We start from the raw sequence: 22,848 nt of genomic DNA, 5'->3' as shown, positions 1-22,848 counted from the left end.
CTATTTACAATGAAATCTTAATCAATAACGCATGATCAGTCTTTCCTTCCGGTGTCGATTTGAATTAAAAATAAACACTTCGGCAAAATCAGGATGAAGAACAAAAATAATATATATAACTACGCATGCATGCCTCGTCAAAAGGTCATCTTATGCCGAGAGCAAGACGTCTTAAGATTGACAACATCATCTTATGCCGAGAGGAACACGTCTTAAGATTGACAATATTTAAACGTATTGTGATGATGTTAATACTAAGAACAGCGTCGACAAGTGTGGGAAAGGATAAATAAAAACACAAATGGGATGCCTTGTGTTGAATAAAGGATATGGACCTATGAACTCATTGTTAATTAGATTAGTGAATGTTTTTATCACCCGTTGCAACGCACGGGCTATTTTGCTAGTGAACAATAAAATAAAAATAGTAAATAAAATCAAAAACTTTTAAAAAAATTTGGGTGCATACTTTGACAAAATTTCTTAGTTCCTGCAAATTTTCATCCCGAAATAACATTCGTGTTACGGTAAAAAAAAGACAAAACCGACACTCCAAAAGTGCTATTTTCAAAAGCATTTTTGAGTCCTGTTTTTGTTTTGTTTGCCACGACTCGCACAAATGTTTTCCATTTTTTCCGGAATTTACTGTTCATCTCGAGCTCATTAGCTCGGGAGTAAAGGTGACTTTCCACTCAGCGACCCGGTAATCATTTGCGTCGGACGATCTCAGCCATGTTCTCTGCTCTCCTGCCTTTCCCTTCCCGCTGGCACTCTCCATGTTGTCATGAAGAGGATTTTTTTCTAAAAAATAAATGTGGGCATATTACAGTTATATTTAGCTGAATTGTGCGTATATGAGCATTGCAACATGATTACAAAGGAGGATATAATAATTATGTACACGTATAATGATTCAGAGTCAGATGCGGCAGAGAGGACTACGCTCGCCTGAATTTACAGCATCCACCAATTAGGTTTAAAGAAATGAGCTCCAGCGTCAAAAAAAAAAACAGCCTAAAAAACAAATGAGGTTGAAAATTAAGCATCCATGAAGAACAATATGCCCAATTAACCATGCGCAGAATAATGCACCAGCAACCAACTTTCAAAAAATAAAAAAGAATAATGCACCAACAAGTTAAACAACCTGCCAGATTAACAAAAATGTTAGGTGAAGGAGTTAAGAGGCAGCAGTAGCACACTCTATGGAGAGCTCAAGAAGATCAATGCTACTAATTCTAAGCTGGATCCTACAGGGGTTAAACAACTAAATTACCAGAGCAAATCCATAGCAACTTTTCGTCCAAGTTTATTAGCTGCAGCCCATGCCCCGAACTGGCAGCATTTCATTCAGTATTGCTTGATCAAAATATTGGATGTTTCACAAACTACTGTTCCTTGATACTACAAAAACAGGTCCTCCGTTAGGAGAACCACCTACATCCTCAAATCCGCTACAAACAGGTCTTTGAGCAGGCCATGTGCACCCATTTACATGCGTCGGGTATCGGCGGATGCAGCCCAGCTCAAACATTTGCTTGCTCAAGACGCTTATTCAGCCGAAGGACAAGTGCACAACAGGGGGATTTTCAAGTATCAGGGTATGTATGCATGGTAGCTAAACTTACTCTACCAATATTTTGGTCATGTCCAAAACACTGGCCTCTGTTTGGATGGTTGCCAAGTATTTGGCAAGCCAATGCCTTTTTGGTTACTATAGCACGTTTTCCTTGCCAATGTTGGCCAACTCATGGGCAACCAAAAGGTCAACCGAAATTTTGGCTAGCCAAATATTTGGTAGGGCTAGAACCAACATACCTCAGTCACCTCCCCTTTCTCCTGTCCTTTTCTCTTTCTCTGCTTCTATCATGGTGATCGTCCTTCTCTCGGCCTGACCTTTTTTCACGTGCCCTGTCTCTCCCAACATCATTACCATGCAATCTGTCTCTGCTGCGGTTGTGCTCTCGGTCTCTATCCAGTGATGATTTCTTTGAAGGACTACGGCTCCTACTTGGGCTGTGAGGCCGCTTCTTGGAAGAATCGCGTGCATCATCATACCTTTCTTTCCGGTCCGATGGTATTCTCTCTGCAAAACAGAAGTACATTTCTTTGTAAAAACATGCACGCACTGGACTAGGTTGAGGGCTACAGCATGGCTCATTGTTATTATCGGATAAACTATTAGGTGAAGCAACAAAATATGTATCAACGATGGAGATGCTCCAAAGAAACAGAAATGTAGTTATCAAAAGACAGGGTTATTTCCTTGCTGCCTTCTTACATACCTGAAGAGTGCCTGTTGTTTGCCCCATCTACTGAAGAAGACAACCCATATTCAGACTGAAGACGCCTACGGTGGCTGGCAACCTTCCTCTCAAGCTCCTCCATGTTCCACAACCCCTTCTCCTCAAGAGACTCACGATACTGCATGACACCAATCTCAATCTGCCTCAACTTCTGCCTGCAGATCAGAAGGTGTAGCAACTAAGCAAAAAAAGAATGTGAAACACTAATGGCAACATGACTGAATATTTGGAGCAAAGAATGTGAAACACTAATGACAACATGATTGAATAGTTGGAGCGGGTGAAGTGGGGTACCTATGCTCTTCATCAACAATTGTATCTGGATGATGAATTGCCTGATCAGTACTAATTTCTTTTGCATCAGCTTTCCCAGGATCACCAGCAATATCACTTCCAGATGAATAGCTTAATCCCAATCCTTGACCATCTTTTCTATCTTCATCGCCGCTGCCATCATCCTCTTGATTCCATTTAGAAGCTGGTAAGATGGGACCAGCCCTCTGCTTCTTGCTTGGAACTTGTTTCAGTTCGGCAGATGAAGATTTTCCATAGTGCTTTTGACCTGTGTGACGAGAGAGGCCCAGCATAACTGATTCATCATCAACAGTACCTTCTCCAGGTCTCAAACCATTATGCGCATTCAAACCAATATCCTCTCTACTAGTTCTATGAGGTTCTCCTTGTCCACATTTCATGTCAACATCTTTCTGATATGCTCGCTCCTTCTCAGCTTCCTCCAGGCTGAGCAACCTGGCAACCATCATCTCTTTACCACCACATAGTGAGAGGCCATTATGTCTACAACAACGTTCAAGCTCAGCAAGCGGAAGCCCTAACAGCTCCTTCGTCGCTGCTGCCTTTCCTGTGGCCAGGGCACCATCTTCATCAAGCCTAAATCCATTATTACTACCCTCAGAGCTAGTTATCGTTTCAATTTCAGGTGCATCATCACATAGAGAGTGGAAAGGGGTGACCCCAGAGTTGCCTGGTCTAAGAAAGGTAGCTTTCAGCCCATTCAGATATGCATCAGAAAACAGAAACCAGTCTGCCCATACTTGTAGAACTTTCAAAACCCTCTCCTGTAAAAAATAATAAATTAGAGTTATTATGTAGAAACATCAAGGGGGAAATGAAACCATACTGCCCAACAAATACCTTCAGAGCTTCAGCAGTAATCCTTCCAGTGATACTGCAATATAAGTCACTGAAGCTCTCCATGACATCAGGTATAGCAGCCTCAAACTTGGTTCGAAACGCAGAAGCATTCTTCACGGGAGCACTACTGTTATGAAGGATGTCGGACACTAGCATAAGCCTTGCAACCTTGGTGGGAATAGATGTCTCCTTAAGTGTCAAAGATTCTGCAAGAACCTCGACAATCTATACAAGGGGAGACTCGGTGAGTATTTATTCAATGTGAGCTACAAAATAAAATTGAAGTATACATCACTATGCAGTAGGCTTTTGATGTGTAGTCTGCAACAAACAAATGACATGTGCGGTTATGTAAGAGTATATGACCAGATGATGGTCCCAATAGTAATATATATATATATTGACCCACTTCTCCTTTCCTACTCTCCTTAGACAACACCAAATCCCATCAAAACGTATATGCTTGAGACAGATAGTCTGTGCCAAGTAGAATGAATCTCAGTCCACAACAGCAAGATTTGACTCACAATGATCAAGCTATTAACTGTTCTTGGTAATTGTTACAAGCTGTAGAATGTTTCACGTAGAGTAATTGAGACAGAAAGGAAAAATAGCAGGACACATAAAATAAAATCAATCAACCAGAACGAATTCATAATTTTAAGCTAAAGGCAAAAGGAAAAGAGGAAATATCAACTGATAAGGTCAAATATACAAGGTATGCATTACCTCTCCAGCAGCATCAGCATTATCTAACGCAAATCCCATGGCCTCCTTTATCTGACTCCTCTCTAATGTCAATGCACGTAGCATGTCCTCAAATTCATCACGCTGTGAATCAGTCAGTGTACGCTCCACTTCCGCACGCTGGGAGAAGAAACACAAATTAATCAGGTAACTGGACCAAAGCATTTCCACCATCTAATAAAGGCAGAGTACCAAAAAGAAGTCTCTGCCAAGGTCCAACCAAACCTTACCCTGCTTCTACCAGCTGCAAAAGTAGATTCTTTTTCACGATTAGGACTTCGGCTGGATGGCAAAACAGGTGGAACCCATCTAAAATAACATATTTAATACAACAACGTCACCAGATAGTCAATAAGCACTGGACCAACACATAACAGAATATCATTGTGCACGCATACCTTGCACTTCCAGTAATCATGATAAATGGTTCAGTTCGCCATCGTTGTAAAGTATCGCCCTGCATTTGAATATCATAAGCAGTTTAACATTAGTGTTATATCAGCACAGTGATACCCATATATACTACCAAATTCTAGACAACAAGCTGAACAGAACATAATCAGGAGGTCAAAGGACATAAATTTTATTAAACAATACATTATTCATTTCGACCAATCATTAGGCCATCTGTGTCTGTATGATAAAATATATATACTGGAGAATGTCATATGATAAAATATGTGTCTGTATGACAACCGATACAAACAATCTTCTATTGATAGATCATAGAGGAGATAGCATTGAAATCGTAGCAAAATAAACAGCAGTGGCTACCTGAGCAAAGGAGTATAACCTCCAGACATAGTATGTGTGCTCTTTCGATTTAAGATCAAACAAGAAGCTAAATAAAGAATTCCCTCGTCCTCTTTCCATTATAGCTTGTTCAAAAGCACATCCACCATCAAGTACATGCAGAGCCATTGTGTCAATCACATGCCTAAGATGTGAATCATCTGGTGGAGCAACTACTATATCAGGAACATTTGGAGTAAGGACCTGTTAAACCAAGTGAATCCGTAAGTGGAATTAGAATTGAGGAAAATTAACTACACAAACTAACATCTAAAATTGTTACCAAGGAAAAACTTCTTATATTATTTCTAGGCCTATAAGATACTAAAGAACGTAGCTGGCAGAGTTACATACAAGAGTGCTAGTGAAAAAGGATTCAAAATCCACAACTGAAATAAGAGAACCCGCTATGTGAAAGGGGTAAAGAATTTATGTGCCAACTTAAGAAAGATGGCAAAAATATTGCTCCAGGTTAAATTGTATGCAGCAGGGTAATTTATGAACTCTCTTGGCCTATACAATTCAAGCACTTAAATATTTTCTGAAAAGGGAGCTCAAACGAGCAGTGTTATGATACCTCAAAAGGTATCTCAAAGAAAACGAGGAATTTTTTTAATGATATTACTTTTATGGTTACACAAATAGCACGGATATCAAGAACACACAAGGACAGATGGACATGTAAGAGATCACCAACCAGCTCTGAGGTTTGTCGTGTAACAGATGCAGCAGGTGGACCTCCAGGACCAGATATGATTACAGTACCACCCTGTATATGAAAGAAAAATAAGGAGGTCGTACAACTCACAGGGAAACACCAAAGACATGTCATCTACTTAAAACTTCCAAAAAAATATAAGAGTGAGCTGCAGATAGAAATTTTTGAAATGAAAGAGCAACCTCCTTGTTTCTGATTGCCATGTGTCCTGGAGGAGGAGCAGGCAGTGCTTGTGATGGAAGAGCAACAGATTTGCCCCACCCAATCTTCAGCTCATAGTCATACACAATAACACCTGCGCGAAGTGATTTAGTAAACTGAAAACAGGAATATAAGTAACATTTCAAAAGTACAAAAATGTTACTATTTTAAGGTCCTATAACATGATCCCAACTACATGGAAGTGCACGGTAACCTTGCATTTCATCCTTGGCTGCCTGTCCTTCTGCTCTATTCATGAATGCAACAAAACCACAATTTCTTTGCCTTCTGCGTTCTTCTTCTGTTCGAGGCCACATAATCTTGACACTAGCAATAGGTCCAAACCGACCAAATGTCCTCAAAAGAAAATTCTCATCCACCTAACATCATATGGTATATTGCACAGTAAGCTAACTATGATGCCTATACACTTAAACTGTGTCTAGATAGAACACGTATGGTGGGGAAAATCAACCTGAGGAGAGAGATTGCCAACATATAAGTTTGTGGTTTGTGGATCCCCATCATCAAATGATCCTGGTATTCTCCCACTGGGGTCAAATTCATCTGGTAGTTCATCAAAATGGCTAGAGGACTGCAGGAAAATCTCTAATCATCAGTATATGAAATACAAGGCAAACTGCAGAGATACTGAGAGAAAACAATTAGGGGAAGCTATCAACAGACTTATCATATTTAGCTGGAAACTTATTTTAAAAATGTATATCGAAGTTGACTGGCAGGGTTAGTTTTCTACATTCTATTTGACAACAATACTTCAGCATGCTAATTGCTAAATATAATCAGAACTGCCTAGTGGAGTAATTTGATATTATGTCTAGTGGAAAGAACCAAAAGATCAACTTTGACATAATATAATACCTACCGCGGAGGTGTCACCGTGTCGACCGTCACGTTCTTGATTACGCCTTTCCCGAAGCTCTTGCTCAAACTTGAGTTCCTCCATGAACTTATCTATCGCCCGTGGCTTTCCTTTTTCCTTTTCCTTCGGCCGCTCATCTTCCTTCTGCAAGTCAAGATAATGCTCAATCAAAGAATCATACTGACCACTGAGCCAATCATAAGAACTATGAAAGTGCGCTAACCTTTTTGTGTGGCTCTTTCCCAAATGATGGCGGCAAAAAAGATGGAACATACCTGGATAATGATATGACACATATAAGGTACGTATTGAGCTCATGAGTCAGATTATACTGCATATCATTTGTATACATATATGTCATGGGGTTGCAGACAACAACAACGGTGAAAGGATAGGAGCAATACAACCAAAATATACCTACTTCACTCTCTACAGGGATACTTTGGATGTTCTCATTAAATTAATGACACTTTGGCAGATATTCTCTATTTAAATCATGTCAATCCAATACATACACAGAATTATTTCGCCACAAGGAAAGCTCCGTCCGACACTGCAATGGCTTTTCAGAAGTACCTAAGGCCGTGCTTAGCATTGGTGTAATGTAATAGCATGTATTTAACTTACAGGTGCATCTTACCAGACACTGAGCAATTTCCGGCCGGAAACAAACCAACAGGCCGAGACATGTGTTTTTACAGGGGTATTTAAAAGGAAAACGATAATCCAAACAGTGCCTAGATGTTTCCACTTTTGGGTGACATAATGCACCTTTGAAGCCATGGAAACAAAATCATATCAGACCATAACCGATGACGCAGCAACCATGAAGTGGCCCTAAATCTAGACTAGTTGTTAAGCTTAATATGTTGGTTTTTGCGCAATTATGAGAATTTCTCTGCAATTCTGCCCATGACCAAAACATTTGTAATAATCTGAAAATGCTCCTCTATTGTGAAAAATTAACACACCACCTAAGAACACGGTAAATTTTATATTATCTTGAATATGTTGATCATGACATAAATAAGTAAAATATTTGTTTCATTCGAAGTGAGAACAGTGTTACAATATTTTTATTTCAGGTTAGCTAATAACAAAAGTTATAGGGCCGTAGTAGCAGTGATCTCCGAATCATATTAGATTCAAAAAAGTGAAACCCTGACTGTAACCACATGGAAGCCGCACATTTTAGGCTTCCTGCTACGAGAAGGAAACTGCACAGAAAAGAAATTAACCCAATTTAATCCAGGCCTTTGGAGCAGCTTATGGCTGTTTCAGACCTATATAAGCAATGCTACAAACCATTCCAAAGTGGGCATTTCAATCATTTGGTTTCTGGTTAGTTAATAACAGAAGTTATATAGTTGCAGTAGCAGTAGTCTTGAATCATATTGATTCCAAAAAGGAAAAAAAAAAAAGTACTCCTGCTCTATTTGTTCCCAGCAGTATCAGATTTTAATCATAGGGCTTTAAAAGTTGACTAAATATTTTAGGCAGTAGAAAGTATAATCAGCATCGTTGACATTTCAAACTACTTCCACATTGTTCTGATGCATTTGGTAGTTATTAAAGTAATACCAACAAATACAACATGAGACATCATTATACTATTATTCATGTATGTTTACAAATTTACAGTCCTCTCATAATTAATTACAGTTTACATGGATGCTTCCGTGGTTGGTGTCTCCATGACTCCAGAGTCATTGCCATGGTACTAGTGTACTACAAAACTGCTAAACATAAGTCCGGTAACATCATCATCATCTTAAGCACTGTGTCAGCAACAAAGAATTGCTCTGTCAAGAAGGCGCAGCTTTAGTCAGCACTACAGCATAAACGCGACTGGGGATGTGGGAGTGCAATACGAGTCATGAAACGAGATGGTACGCCTATTCACAAAGTCGGTCAAGACAGTTTTCTTCTTCTGACCACTATTTCAAATGCATTAAGCACTTGGCAAATAAAAGGTACATGAACGAATAATAACTCATGAATCACAATTGTAAGGTATAATAAATTATGTGCCTTGGTATATCACATCAAGCGTGTAAAACTTGCTTATGCTTGGTCTCAAAATTCTCAATTCTGGTCATACTGGCACATGACTGTCTAAAGATGTAGCTGTGCTAACACAGGATACAATCTTCTAGAAATCAAGTATTTTTGCCGTTTACCTACTGCCCTTCTTTGGAACAGAACCCCCATCTTTGGACTTTCCACCTGTCATTGCCGAATGAGTAAAAATGGCGGCCTCTTGATTAATTGGAGCAATAAAAGAAATAGTGCATGTAGGCATCATGATTGATACTGAAACTGCAAGGTGCGAAGGCAACTATGATGAAGTATGGTGAAATGAAACCACTATCACTAACCTTCTGAATCAGCTCTCAGCTTGGCATTGGGATCAATCACGCCCCCACGGACAAACTTCGACCCGGATGTGCTTTCACCCTTGAATGACTCAACAAACTCCGCATAGACGCGCGCCGCTTCATCTTCCTCCCTCTTAACATACCAAAAGCCATTAAAATCAGATATATGAACAACATATATACATGTAAAAAAAGGGATGTGCCTCAGAAAAAGTTAAAAGTGACTTAAACCCCTGACCTTCTTCCTCGCCTCCTCATTCTCCTTATGACGGTTGAACGGAACCTTCTTCGAACTCATCTGTAGTTCTGGACACAAGCATACAATTACTATCGTCACCAGAACATCATGATCCAAGCACGCACAAATGTTTCTACCACCCTACATGCGATTTTAATCAAATATATGCAAACATGCAAGTAAAAACACACATAAACATATACAAGGACTAAAGTCACTGCAGTCGCTCTTGATTCCCAGATCCCACAGAAACACAGGGTAGACACAGCACTCGTACACATGCGCATCCGACCTACCAACCAGTCGGAAGGCACAAACCACGAGGTCGAGAAGAACCGCCCGCGAGTAACCTAAACCCTAGCTCATTCGAACCCTCGAAATATTGGGGAACAAGCTGCTATCACAACAAACCGGGCCGAATCCACAGATAACTGGATGGGTTTGCGTATCTCAGAGAGTAATGAGTTTGTGAGGGTATTGCGATTGCTCGCCGCAACAAGCAAAACACTCCTAGAACAATCGAGAGAAATATTTTAGGAATTTTCGTACCAGCAGAAGGAATCGGCTTGGATGGATCTCCTGAATGCTCCACTCCAAGCTTGGAACAGTGTATGTGACGCCGCTTCGCTGGGAGGAAGCTCGGGCGCTTCTCGACAGCCGCCGGCGAACAGCGAGGTCCGGCGGCTCGGGGGTCGGCCAAGAGAGGGAAAGGAGGGGGCCTGGGAGCCTGGGAGGAACGGGGGTTCAGGAGCAAAGCCACCTGCACGGCTGCACCGTCCGATTAACATCCAGCTACCAGATCAAGCACAGACCAGGCGGTGATTGGTGACGGGGAGTCGGGGACAGACGGTAGATAGGCAAGAAATAAAATTTCACAATTTTTGCATGCACGGAAACTCCCATAAATTTGTTCAACATGTGGTTAGATGGTTACAGAGACACTCATATATCTCTAACCCATCAGGATTTAAGTTCTAATATTTGCATCATTCCTAAATTTATTTTAGGATTTCTCGCGGTATGAGACGTGGCGACTTTGTATCTCACGATGATATGTCGGTTGTGTCTATCGAAGGTGCTCATAGGGATAGGGTGCGTGTTTCTGCGTTCATAGGGATGAGTGTATGGTTGGATACAAGAACGCTGAAAACAGCAATACCACCTCAACAAACTCCTAGCAAACATCAGATGAGACACTAAGCACTACTACGAAGTCGTCGGGGCCCTCAAGCGTGGGACGAAGAGGAGAAGCCGTGTATGACGAACAATGGGCTCCAAGGCAACACCTTCAGCAAGGAACGGCACCGTAGCGTCGCCACCGTCCAATCCAAGGATTAGGGTTTTCTCTAGAGCACCGCGACGACAAATGAGATGACGCGACGGTGCCTTCAACAAGAGGGACAACGCCAGAACGCCGCCACCGCCGGCCTATCAAGACAAAGCGGGGTTTCACCCCGGCCAACACTCACCGTCACCGGGTTGGGTTACGGACAATTGCAACACCGCCATTGAATGACACCCCCGGTCAACATGATGCCCACACAGCCATGATGACCGGACAGCGCCCGAGCCACGAGCTTCGCCCATGGACACCCCGGCTTCCACCAACCGAGTCGTCGCCACGACATCCGAGCCCCACCCTCATCCATGGCTACATCAAACCGACGCAGCCGACCGGAACAGAGGAGAAAATCCTTCCACCCCAAAGTCAACACCTTGGCATGGTTGATGACCACGACGGCCAGATCTGGGCCAGGGGAACTCTGACAGCCACCTGAAGCAGTCGCCAGATACCATGGAAAGAGGACCCTGTCACCTTCTAAGGTCCCCTGCCACCTCCAGCAGGCCTCGGGCGAACCCACGCCACACCATGGAGCCACCCCATTCGGACAAGTCCGTAGCTGAAACCGTAGAAGAGGGAGGGAGCTCACCCTAAGTCCATCGCAGACGAACCTCCGCTGGAGCATGTCCCGCCGTAGTCATGGGAAGATCAGGCCAACCACAAGATTGCAACTACACCGCTGCAAGCCCCACCACACCGAGCCCCGGATGAGCCTCTACCGCCACCCCGTGACGCCCACCACCACCAGGGGCCAGATCTGACAGGATCTGGCCAAAGGCCTGATACGTCCATTTTGCATCATGCTTTCATGTTGATATTTATTGTTTTTGGGGTTGTTATTACACTTCACGGTACAATACTTATGCCTTTTCTCTCTTATTTTGCAAGGTTTACTTGAAGAGGGAGAATGCCGGCAACTGGAATTCTGGCCTGAAAAAGGAGCAAGTTTGAGATGCCTATTCTGCGCAACTCCAAAAGCCGTGAAAATCAACGTGGATTTTTTTTGGGATTTATAAAAAATACTGGGCCGAAGAAGTGCCAGAGGGGCGCGAGGAGGCCACAAGCCTGCTAGGCGCGGCCTCCCCCCTGGTCGCGCCTAGGGGGCTTGTGGGCTCCTGATACGTCTCCGTCGTATCTACTTTTCCGAACTCTTTTGCCCTTGTTTTGGACTCTAATTTGCATGATTTGAATGGAACTAACCCGAACTGACGCTGTTTTTCAGCAGAATTGACATGGTGTTGTTTTTGTGCAGAAATAAAAGTTCTCGGAACGTCCTGAAAATTTACGAAGATTTTTTTTGGAATAAAATAAAAATACATGCACAAAGATCCACTGGAGGGGGCGTGCTAGTGGGCCACAAGCCCACAGGCCGCAGCCACCCCCCATGGTCGCGTCGTGCAGGCTTGTGGGGCCCACGTGGCACCACCGCCCCCAATCTCAGCTCTATATCTTTCGTTTCGCCTGGAAAAAATCAGAGAGAAGATTTCATCGCGTTTTGCGATACGGAGGCGCCGCCACATTCTGTTCTTCATCTGGAGGGCAGATCTAGAGTCCGTTTCGGGCTCCGGAGAGGGGAAATCGTTGCCATCGTCATCATCAACCTTTCTCCATTGACAATTCCATGATGTTCTTCATCGTTCGTGAGTAATCTCATCGTAGGCTTGCTGGACGGTGATGAGTTGGATGAGATCTATCATGTAATCGAGTTAGTTCTTGACGGGGATTGATCCCTAGTATTGTTAGAGCATATATCTCCATATGTGGTTTTGGTAATTGATGACAATTCCTATGGGCTAATGGTTGCCTTAAGTTATATTTATAGGATTTGTCCATAGGCACTTCTTGAAGTCCATCTGTTGGGTTCAAGGAGTTTATATGATGACCAAGATGGTATTCAAGTTGTTATCCAAAGAATGGTCATAGAGACACTAGGTTGATCAAGACCTCAGACAAAGAGTAAATCAAGATGATCAACACACAAAGCGTATAAGATGTACCGAGAGGGATCAAGTGATCCCATGGTATGGTAAGCATTGTCCATTACGTGTTTGTGTACTAACTCATGGTCTTTGTGAGAGTCCTATGTGGGGGTTAGGTGTGCTTCCATGGGCTTGCGTCAAAAGGAAGATCTCATACAACCCATGAAGGATGACGTCAAGTGGTGATCGTCATCAAGATTGTGGTGTGCAAGTTCAAGTGGATCAGCACGAATATATCATTGAAACTATTGTTAATGATCATGTGTTGATAAGGACAAGCTCATGTGCTAACAAGGACAAGATCAAGATAAGCATTCCTGAGCACTACATGCTTGATTCTTGTGGATGTTCACATGGTGGACAAATGAAGATGAATACATAAGCTAGGATTTCCACATTGTGTATGGGAGAGCTGCTTGAAGACTTCATCATGTCTTGCTTTCAACTTGAGCCAAGAAGGAACAACAACATCAAGCTCAAGTGAAAGGGCTAACTCAAAGGTATCAGTTCCTTTGACGTTAGTGGTGCGGAGTGATGATCAGCGAATAAAAGTATACACTCAAGTATGGATCATCGGTACCCCTTTTATAATTCTTGAGTCTTTAGGGATCCCGCACTATTAAGAGGGGATCACAGGTTTTGTGATGAACTTGCTCAAACTAGATATCCACTGTTCTGCTCTTACCACATCTCCACTGCTCTGCTGTTATCAGAAAACAAGACCAGTGCCTCGGACATCCGGCCTCCTCCGGACGTCTGAGGCCCGGACATCTGGCCTCCTTCGGACGTCCGAGGCCCGGACGTCCGACCAGCTTCAGAAATCCGGAACTAGGCACCAGAGAAACTTGAGCCATATAACTCGGACTTCCGGCTCCCTCCGGACGTCCGAGGGCCGGACGTTCGACCAGCTTCGGAAACCCGGAGTTTGCACCAGAGAAACTTGAGCCATATAACTCGGACTTCCGGCTCCCTCCGGACGTCCGAGGGCCGGATGTCCGTCCCCCTTTTGGAAATCCGAAATCTTGCACCAGAGAAGTTGAGTCGAATAACTCGGATTTCCGGTCCTCTCCGGACATCCGGTCGCTGTTCAATTCACAGTATTTTCAGTGATATCTACAGGCCTCGGACGACCGACCCCTGTCGGACGTCCGACCCCTCGCGGATGCCCGGACTTTTGGAAACTGTCGGACGTCCGGACCCTGTGTGACTTAAAGTGTCCCCAACGGCTGTTTTTCTCTCCCCACTACAAGTACCCCCTCCCACTTCGTGAGAGGGCTGCCCAACACAGCCTTATCCTCATAAGAACACACTTCTACCTCCCACACATTTTCTCACACCAAATCTTAGATCCCAAGAGCATTTGTGAGCCTCTTTGAGAGTTGTTCCAATCAAAAGATAGATCGTCTCCCTCTCCTCCTCTCAACCCAAGCTATTTGAGATTTGAGCAAGTTTTGAGCATTCTCCGTGATCTTGTTACTCTTGGAGGTTGGAGACTCCTAGGCGGTAGGAGTTCTTCGGAGAGGAATCAATCCGTGTGATTACCCCCCGGAAAAGTTTGTGAGGGTTTGGAAGCCACCTCAAAGGCTTACCACTAGTGGTTGAGAAACACTTTCGTGGTGTTATCTCAAAGGGAGAATAGGGTGAGCCTTCGTGGCGTTGGTGTGCCTTCGTGGTAACATCCACCTCTCTAACGGTGACTAGCTTCCCTCCAAGGAAGTGAACATCGGGATACATCTTCGTCTCAGTGACCTTGGTTATCCTTAACCCTAACTCCTTACTTGTGGTTTAATTGTGTTACTTAAGCATACATACATTGCATATTATTTGTGCTCATTATGTTGTGTTGGCTATTTCTTGTACAAGATTAATCATTCAAGCATACCTTCTATATCCACACGTTCATACTTGCAGCTTTTGATATATCGTGTGATATAGTGTGATCTAGTATCTTGTGTTGTTCACCTACTTGTCATGTGATATAGCTCAAGTAAGTTTGTGTAACTTACTTGTGCTTGTTAGTAACTGTATTGTGTCCATCTTGGTAGATCGTGTTGTTGATACACGTTGCAGTGCCTAGTGCATTTAGGATTTGTGCTTGACAAGTACTCTCTTAGTTTATTTCCGCATTAGTTTCAAGCCAAATCCGAAGAAGTTTTTAAATAGCCTATTCACCCCCCCCCTCTAGGCGTCATCGAGGTCTTTTCAATTGGTAACAGAGCTAGGTCTCTCTTTAATTAGGTTTCACGGCCTAGAGAGTATCGATGTCGACTATTGGATCAGTGCACAATGGCACCTTTGACTTTGATGGCACAAATTATACCCTATGGAGAATCCGTATGCTTCATCACTTTCGGGCCATGGGCCCAAATACTTTACGAATTGTTCTTGTAGGGATTGCCGACAAAAAGGATGATGCATCTTCATCTACTAATGAAATGTATCTTGATTGTGAGGCTTTTCTTGCCATTCATCGTACCATAAGTCCTGAAGTGTTTAAGTCTATCTCGACTTGCAAGTCAGCTCATGAAGTTTGGACTAAACTTGAAGATATATATGGTGGGTCCAATCTTGATGAAGACGGCATTATGATGAAGGAGTTGGTGCATGAGCTCTTCACTCTTTTCGATCTTAAAGAGTTCACCACTATTTCCATATCCGATTGCTTGCACACCTCAGCATCTTCAATCTCACAAGGTAATGACATGATGAGTGAAGAAATATATGTTGATGAAAATGTCATAGCCTCTATGGACACGAGCATATCTAGCACCACACATAGTGTAAATTATTGTGCTGATAGGTCATGCATTTCACCTAAAGATCCCTCGACAAATGTTTGTGGTGATATGCCTGCTTCCTCGTGTCCTCTTGATCAAAATATCTTGTTTCTCCCTAGTTGCTCTATGACTAATCATTTAGGGGAAATCAAGAAATATGAAGTACTTTTGACTAATGAAGAATCTGATTCACCAAAAGAATCATCATCAACTCCTCCAGTTCACATGTGCCTCATGGCAAGAGGTAATAATGAGGTATCATCTTCCCTGTGCAATAACGATGATATTTGCGATGAGGATGATGATGATGACTTGACTGAAAATATCCATGTGATCAGTAAAGTTCTTCATAAAGCTAAAAATAACGCTCTTCAAAGATTCCAAGATGTTCTTGCTTACTTTGAAAATTGTAATGATTCACTTAATCATGAACAAGCTAAAAGTGAACAACTTGAACATGAACTTGAGAAGAGTCATCAAGCATGTAGAGACTTAAGATCTTCAAAAGGAGAGATTGAAGTTACTCATGATAAACTTAAAAAGGATTTTGAGGTCCTTCTCCTTGAATGCAACAATGTCAAGGGAGAGCTCATCAAAACCTCTAAGATCTATGAGGAGCTTCAATCTACTCATGAGAAGTCTCTATTTGCTACTTACTCCTCTCATATTGTTGATGATACTTGTACATCTAACTCTACCTCATTTGAAGTATCAACATTGAAGGAGAATATTGAGCTACGTGCTCAACTTGATTTACTAACTAGCAATTATGGGAAGTTGGAAGAAAACCATGTAATGCTCACAAGCTCTCATGCCGATCTTCTAACATCCTATAATGTGCAAAGGTTAGCTCATGAGGCTGTCATCACCAAGGTAACATCAAGTGAGCCTCATGTGGACAATGGCACTACTTCTAGTCAATGTACTATATTTCCATGTGCTAGTCCTCGTAATTCGTCTACTCATAATATTGCTACCTCGTGTGATGAATTACTTTCCTTGCCTTGTTGCTATAACATTAAAGCTTACACTTTCTCTAGTACTTGCATTGATACTAACCGTGCAGAGGAAATCGAAGAGCTCAAGGCCCAAGTCACTTCTTTGAAGAAAGACTTGGAACAGTGTCATGAAGGGATGTCCACACTCAACAACGTCCTGTGTGAGCAAACATCTCCGAATGACAAAAATGATGTTGGAGTAAACTCAAACAAGAACAAGAGGGGCCTAGAACAAGTCAAGAATTCGGCCAAAATCATTTGCTTCAAGTGCAAATTTAAAGGGCACCATGTTAGATCTTGCCCTCTGAAGACGAAGTCTCAAAGTCACAAGCAACAAGGGAAGCGGCCACAAACTCAATCACATATTCAACTACAAGTTGAAGGAAGGCCTCTTCCCAATAAGACCCAAGCAAACACTCCCCGAGGTGAGAAATCAACTGGGAAGAAAGCAAAGGGTAGATGTTGCTACTTATGTCGTGAGAAGGGTCACGTCGCTTCGTATTGCACAAGAGGTAACTTATCCAACCCAATCACTATTGATGATATCTATTCCCTTGGGAAGGATAAGGTTGGCAATGTGTTTGCCAAGTTTGTTGGTACTCAAAATGGTGTCAAGAAAAGAACCATTTGGGTTGCCAAGCCTATTGTGATTAACCTCCTAGGACCCAACGTAGTTGGGGACCAACAAGTTCAAACTTGATCAATAGGTGACTATGGAGGACATTAGAGACTTGGATACATAATGAAGAATTAAGGGGTCTTAATCATTCATATTATCTCAAGCCAAGTCATTTGGATTATCGAGTTTCTATCTTATATCCAATGTGCCTCCTTACGGTAACTTATACTTAAACTGTTTACATTGTTAGGTGTTTGCCCCTTTGCATGTTGTGGTTTTGTACCTTGCATGCGTTTGCATATGTTGTGCTTCCAACTTGCTTATCTTGAGTAACTGAGTTTGTGTATGTTGGTTTGCATATCATGTACATGTGAGTCTTGTATTGAGCCTTTTTGCGTCTTGTTTGTATTTTTGTTGGCTCTTGTGAGAGATTAATGGATTATCCCATTGTGGGGGAGTGATGTGCTTTGCACACCTCACAATCCTATAAATGTGTATACATGGGGAATACCACTTAGTTTTGATATTTCAAGATTATCTAGTTTCTATGTGGTATGTCTTACTCATGAGAAATTCAAATTCTATATGGTCCATTAAGTATCTCTTGTTGGTTTTAATTTGCCACTTGTTAATATTGATGGTTTATCACATTATGGGGGAGTAATATGCTATGTGCATATTACAAAACTAGAAAATGTGTACATTTGAGGTGTTGCCACTTAGTGTTGATATTGTAAATTATCTTGTTCCTAGGTGGCATGTTAGCTCTACAAGTGTCATTTGCTTGCGTTTTATGGGTAAAGATGATCTTGGATATATTTGCGATTTACCAATGAGTATCACTTCCAAAATACTTCTTGTCCTTGACAATTGGTATTCCCATCATGTGATAGGAATTGCTAATCGTCTTTACATTGGATTTTGTGTTTCGTTTGTCTTCCTTGCCTCTTATGGATCTATTTTAACATGTCTAGTGTTTTTATAGATATAGAGAAAGTGATGATCCCATCGTGTGCATTTTGTATTTAAATGCAAATTCTATATAATGCACGTCCCTTGGGGGAGCTATCCTATTTTCTTTAGAACACTCTCTTTATTCACCCATCATAAAATCTTTTGATCCCCATCAAGTGTGTGTTGATGGGAGGCAAGTCTTGCTCTTTATGATGCTTTGTGCCATCATGAAAATTTGTCGAGGGCTTGGTTTGTTGGAACCTAGCTCTCTTTTGGAAATTAGATACCTCGTGTTTGTTTTCCTTCAATTGGTTTCTTGTTGCCTTCTATTTGGCATGTGTCAATGGATATCTCATTCCTTGAGGTATCTTTTAATTGATATCCTTCAAGTGATAGTTCTTTTTGTTTTAGGATCTTATTATCACTTGATACCTTGTCTTTTGGTGACTTATCAACTTTGTGTTGAGTTGATTCTTGAGAGTCTTGAGCATGCGTATCTAGCTACTATATACAACTTCTTTTGCTTGCTTTCCTTCTTTGACCCAATATATAGGGGAAACTCCACCTTGTCATAAATTGGCTAGAGTGTGCATGAAATTCAAATTCATATCTATATGCACACATGTATGTGGAGTTTGTCCTATGTATTGCTGGTTTTCTAACTCTTTGGTCCCAATGAGTTTGGGCACCATTTTGTTTGTTTTGTTGTTCCAGGAACAACTGGAGATGCATTGGATGCTCGGCTCACCTATAAGGAAGATGTTGAGACCATGTTATTATTGGAGCCAAGTTAGGATGATCAAAGAACAACTATCTACTACATCAATCCAATGTTGTCTCGGTAACAAGTATCCACTTCATGCATTCTTTTCTTGCAAAGGACCCAACCTGTCTTTTCTTTTCCAGGTTGCATCATGGCATGAATCTCTTGATTCGTTCTTGTAGTACTTGTTTGCTTTCTCAAAGCATCCGAACGATGATGTCTTACTACTAGTTGGGATGTCTTTGATGTTCGTATGTTGGAAGTTCATAATGTACAATAAGAAAATATTAGGCCATGTGCTATGCTTCCAAGCAAAAGATCTCATTGATATATTTATGACTTCCTTTTGGATATCTAGTTTGTTCCTTCTTGTAACCATTTCGTGTGTACATCCTTCTTTGTTGATATATATCATCATGATTGTCTTCTACTTAGAATCTTTTACACATGAGAGAAGTTACATCTCTAATTGATATCCTCTTTTCTTTCACGTCCATCGTTGCATTTCCTTTTTCAGTTTTTGGTGGCTTCGTGAAAGGATTTGTTTTGAGTGCGTATCTTATTTTCCTACATATTGATGCACTCTTTGGCCGTGAAGATTATTTTTCCTCATGCTTGTCTTGATGAGGGTTTTGCCATTTCAACTAGTATCCCTTCTATTGACAAGGTTCTTACTTCCTATCTTCACAATGGGTTGTCACAAGCGTTGGTTCTTATTTTGTTTATTAGTAAGCTTGTGAACCCATTTTCTAGTATGTGTGTGTGGGAATGATATGTCTTGCACTTTGTATCTCATTTCATCAAGGCTATGTTGATGAGTAATGCTCATCCTTATCTTAGTCTTCTCAAGTGCTTTGCCATGACTCACACACATTACTTTGGTTGAGCCTATTCTTAAGTTGCTTCTTTTACATATTGCTCAACCATTTGTTTTGTGCAATTGATATGCTTATTGTCTCATCTATCTTCTTGCACTCGTTGTGTGTTTTTATTCATTTTGGGGGAGCAACGATCCTATTTTGTGCACCTGTATCAAATACAAAAATCTCGTATTAGTGCACAAATCATGGGGAGCTTCTCTAGTTTTTGATAAAACACTCTGTTGCCTTTATCATAATATCTTTTATTCATGTGGTTCGAAGGACCATATGATTGTTTGTTCCATCTGGAATCTTTTGATTGCTTGCCTCTATCTTTGTATGTCTTTGTGGCATACGATCCTTTTATTTGCAATCTTTGGGTCCTCAATATAGTTTGTTTTCCTCCAACTACTTACCATTGTATTTGTGTATTTCTCTGCACTCATTTGCTGAGAAGTACACACTTTTTGAGAGGACCACCTACTATATTGGCTTTCTAAACTTTTCGTCCATTTTGGCAATCGATGCCAATGGGGGAGAAGTTTAGAGAGTTTACTTTGGATATGTTTAGAGGGTTTTGCTTTTATTGCGATGTTTAGAGGGTTTTTGCTTTTATTGCGTAAGCATTTACATCTTGCACGCATGCATTATTACCTTGTATGTGTGCGCTTGGTTATGCTTATTTCCTTATATAAACTCTCTTGAAGTGGTTGTCTTCAATTACCAAAACGGGGGAGATTGTTAGAGCATATATCTCCGTATGTGGTTTTGGTAATTGATGACAATTCCTATGGGCTAATGGTTGCCTTAAGTTATATTTATAGGATTTGTCCATAGGCACTTCTTGAAGTCCATCTGTTGGGTTCAAGGAGTTTATATGATGACCAAGATGGTATTCAAGTTATTATCCAAAGAATGGTCATAGAGACACTAGGTTGATCAAGACCTCAGACAAAGAGTAAATCAAGATGATCAACACACAAAGCGTATAAGATGTACCGAGAGGGATCAAGTGATCCCATGGTATGGTAAGAATTGTCCATTACGTGTTTGTGTACTAACCCATGGTATTTGTGAGAGTCCTATGTGGGGGTTAGGTGTGCTTCCATGGGCTTGCGTCAAAAGGAAGATCTCATACAACCCATAAAGGATCACGTCAAGTGGTGATCGTCATCAAGATTGTGGTGTGCAAGTTCAAGTGGATCAGCATGAATATATCATTGAAACTATTGTTAATGATCATGTGTTGATAAGGACAAGCTCATGTGCTAACAAGGACAAGATCAAGATAAGCATTCCTGAGCACCACATGCTTGATTCTTGTGGATGTTCACATGCTGGACAAATGAAGATGACTAAATAAGCTAGGCTTTCCACATTGTGTATGGGAGAGCTGCTTGAAGACTTCATCATGTCTTGCTTTCAACTTGAGCCAAGAAGGAACAACAACATCAAGCTCAAGTGAAAGGGCTAACTCAAAGCTATCAGTTCCTTTGACGTTAGTGGTGCGGAGTGATGATCAGCGAATAAAAGTATACACTCAAGTATGGATCATCGGTACCCCTTTTATAATTCTTGAGTCTAGGGATCCCACACTATTAAGAGGGGATCACGGGTTTTGTGATGAACTTGCTCAAACTAGATATCCACTGTTCTGCTCTTACCACATCTCCACTGCTCTGCTGTTATCAGAAAACAGGACCAGTGCCTCGGACATCCGGCCTCCTCCGGACGTCTGAGGCCGAGACATCTGGCCTCCTCCGGACGTCCGAGGCCCTGACGTCCGACCAGCTTCGGAAATCCTGAACTATGCACCAGAGAAACTTGAGCCATATAACTCGGACTTCCGGCTCCCTCCGGACGTCCGAGGGTTGGACGTCCGACCAGTTTCGGAAATCCAGAGCTTTGCACCAAAGAAACTTGAGCCATATAACTCGGACTTCCGGCTCCATCCAGACGTTCGAGGGCCGGACGTCCGTCCCCCTTTCGGAAATCCGGAATCTTCCACCAGAGAAGTTGAGTCGAATAACTCGGATTTCCGGTCCTCTCCGAACGTCCGGTCGCTATCCAATTCACAGTATTTTCAGTGATATCTACAGGCCTCGGACGACCGACCCCTCTCGGACGTCCGACCCCTCGCGGACGCCCGGACTTCCGGAAACTGTCGGACGTCCGGACCCTGTGTGACTTAAAGTGTCCCCAACGGCTGTTTTTCTCTCCCCACTATAAATACCACCCTCCCACTTCGTGAGAGGGCTTCCCAACATTGCCTTATCCTCATAAGAACACACTTCTACCTCACACACATTTTCTCACACCAAATCTTAGACCCCAAGAGCATTTGTGAGCTTCTTTGAGAGTTGTTCCAATCAAAAGATAGATCGTCTCCCTCTCCTCTCAACCCAAGCTATTTGAGATTTGAGAAGTTTTGAGCATTCCTCGTGATCTTGTTACTCTTGGAGGTTGGAGACTCCTAGGCGGTAGGAGTTCTTCGGAGAGGAATCAATTCGTGTGATTACCCCCCGGAAAAGTTTGTGAGGGTTTGGAAGCCACCTCAAAGGCTTACCACTAGTGGTTGAGAAACGCCTTCGTGGTGTTATCTCAAAGGGAGAATAGGGTGAGCCTTCGTGGCGTTGGTGTGCCTTCGTGGTAACATCCACCTCTCTAACGGTGACTAGCTTCCCTCCAAGGAAGTGAACATCGGGATACATCTTCGTCTTAGTGACCTCGGTTATCCTTAACCCTAACTCCTTACTTGTGGTTTAATTGTGTTACTTAAGCATACATACATTGCATATCGTTTGTGCTCATTATGTTGTGTTGGCTATTTCTTGTACAAGATTAATCATTCAAGCATACCTTCTATATCCACACGTTCATACTTGCAGCTTTTGATATACAGTGTGATCTAGTATCTTGTGTTGTTCACCTACTTGTCGTGTGATATAGCTCAAGTAAGTTTGTGTAACTTACTTGTGCTTGTTAGTAACTGTATTGTGTCCCTCTTGGTAGATCGTGTTGTTGATACACGTTGCAGTGCCTAGTGCATTTAGGATTTGTGCTTGACAAGTACTCTCTTAGTTTATTTCCGCATTAGTTTCAAGCCAAATCCGAAGAAGTTTTTAAATAGCCTATTCA

The 22,848-nt window shown here is 42.0% G+C and overlaps 1 protein-coding gene across 1 annotated transcript; it reads right to left on the bottom strand.

The window, feature by feature from the left end:
- Positions 1 to 869: 869 nt before the first annotated feature.
- LOC123435379 (protein RRC1-like) lies at positions 870 to 10,198 on the bottom strand. The gene is made up of 18 exons (XM_045115567.1): positions 9,968 to 10,198; positions 9,419 to 9,486; positions 9,181 to 9,313; positions 8,983 to 9,028; positions 7,026 to 7,077; positions 6,806 to 6,946; positions 6,395 to 6,514; positions 6,134 to 6,299; positions 5,901 to 6,013; positions 5,698 to 5,769; positions 4,983 to 5,204; positions 4,607 to 4,665; positions 4,439 to 4,517; positions 4,191 to 4,328; positions 3,462 to 3,686; positions 2,601 to 3,385; positions 2,286 to 2,461; positions 870 to 2,086 (listed from the first exon to the last, which is right to left on the bottom strand). Exons 2-18 carry the CDS (start codon positions 9,476 to 9,478, stop codon positions 1,824 to 1,826), a joined length of 2,850 nt encoding a protein of 949 aa, XP_044971502.1. The 5' UTR covers positions 9,479 to 9,486; positions 9,968 to 10,198; the 3' UTR covers positions 870 to 1,823.
- Between the last annotated feature and the right edge of the window lie 12,650 nt (positions 10,199 to 22,848).

The sequence above is a fragment of the Hordeum vulgare genome, chromosome 1H, assembly GCF_904849725.1.
Source record: "Hordeum vulgare subsp. vulgare chromosome 1H, MorexV3_pseudomolecules_assembly, whole genome shotgun sequence".
Classification (NCBI taxonomy): domain Eukaryota; kingdom Viridiplantae; phylum Streptophyta; class Magnoliopsida; order Poales; family Poaceae; genus Hordeum; species Hordeum vulgare.
Note: the sequence above shows the minus strand (reverse complement) of the source record. Positions and strands in the feature narration are given on the sequence as shown.

Bases quoted from the DNA above. Each gene is read 5' to 3' on its own strand.
- LOC123435379 (XM_045115567.1), bottom strand. From the start codon at position 9,478: ATGAGTTCGAAGAAGGTTCCGTTCAACCGTCATAAGGAGAATGAGGAG. The intron at 4,666-4,982 runs GTAGCCACTGCT...ATTCAAATGCAG, and splicing joins GGTTATACTCCTTTGCTCAG to GGCGATACTTTACAACGATG. The intron at 4,518-4,606 runs GTATGCGTGCAC...ATGTTATTTTAG, and splicing joins ATGATTACTGGAAGTGCAAG to ATGGGTTCCACCTGTTTTGC.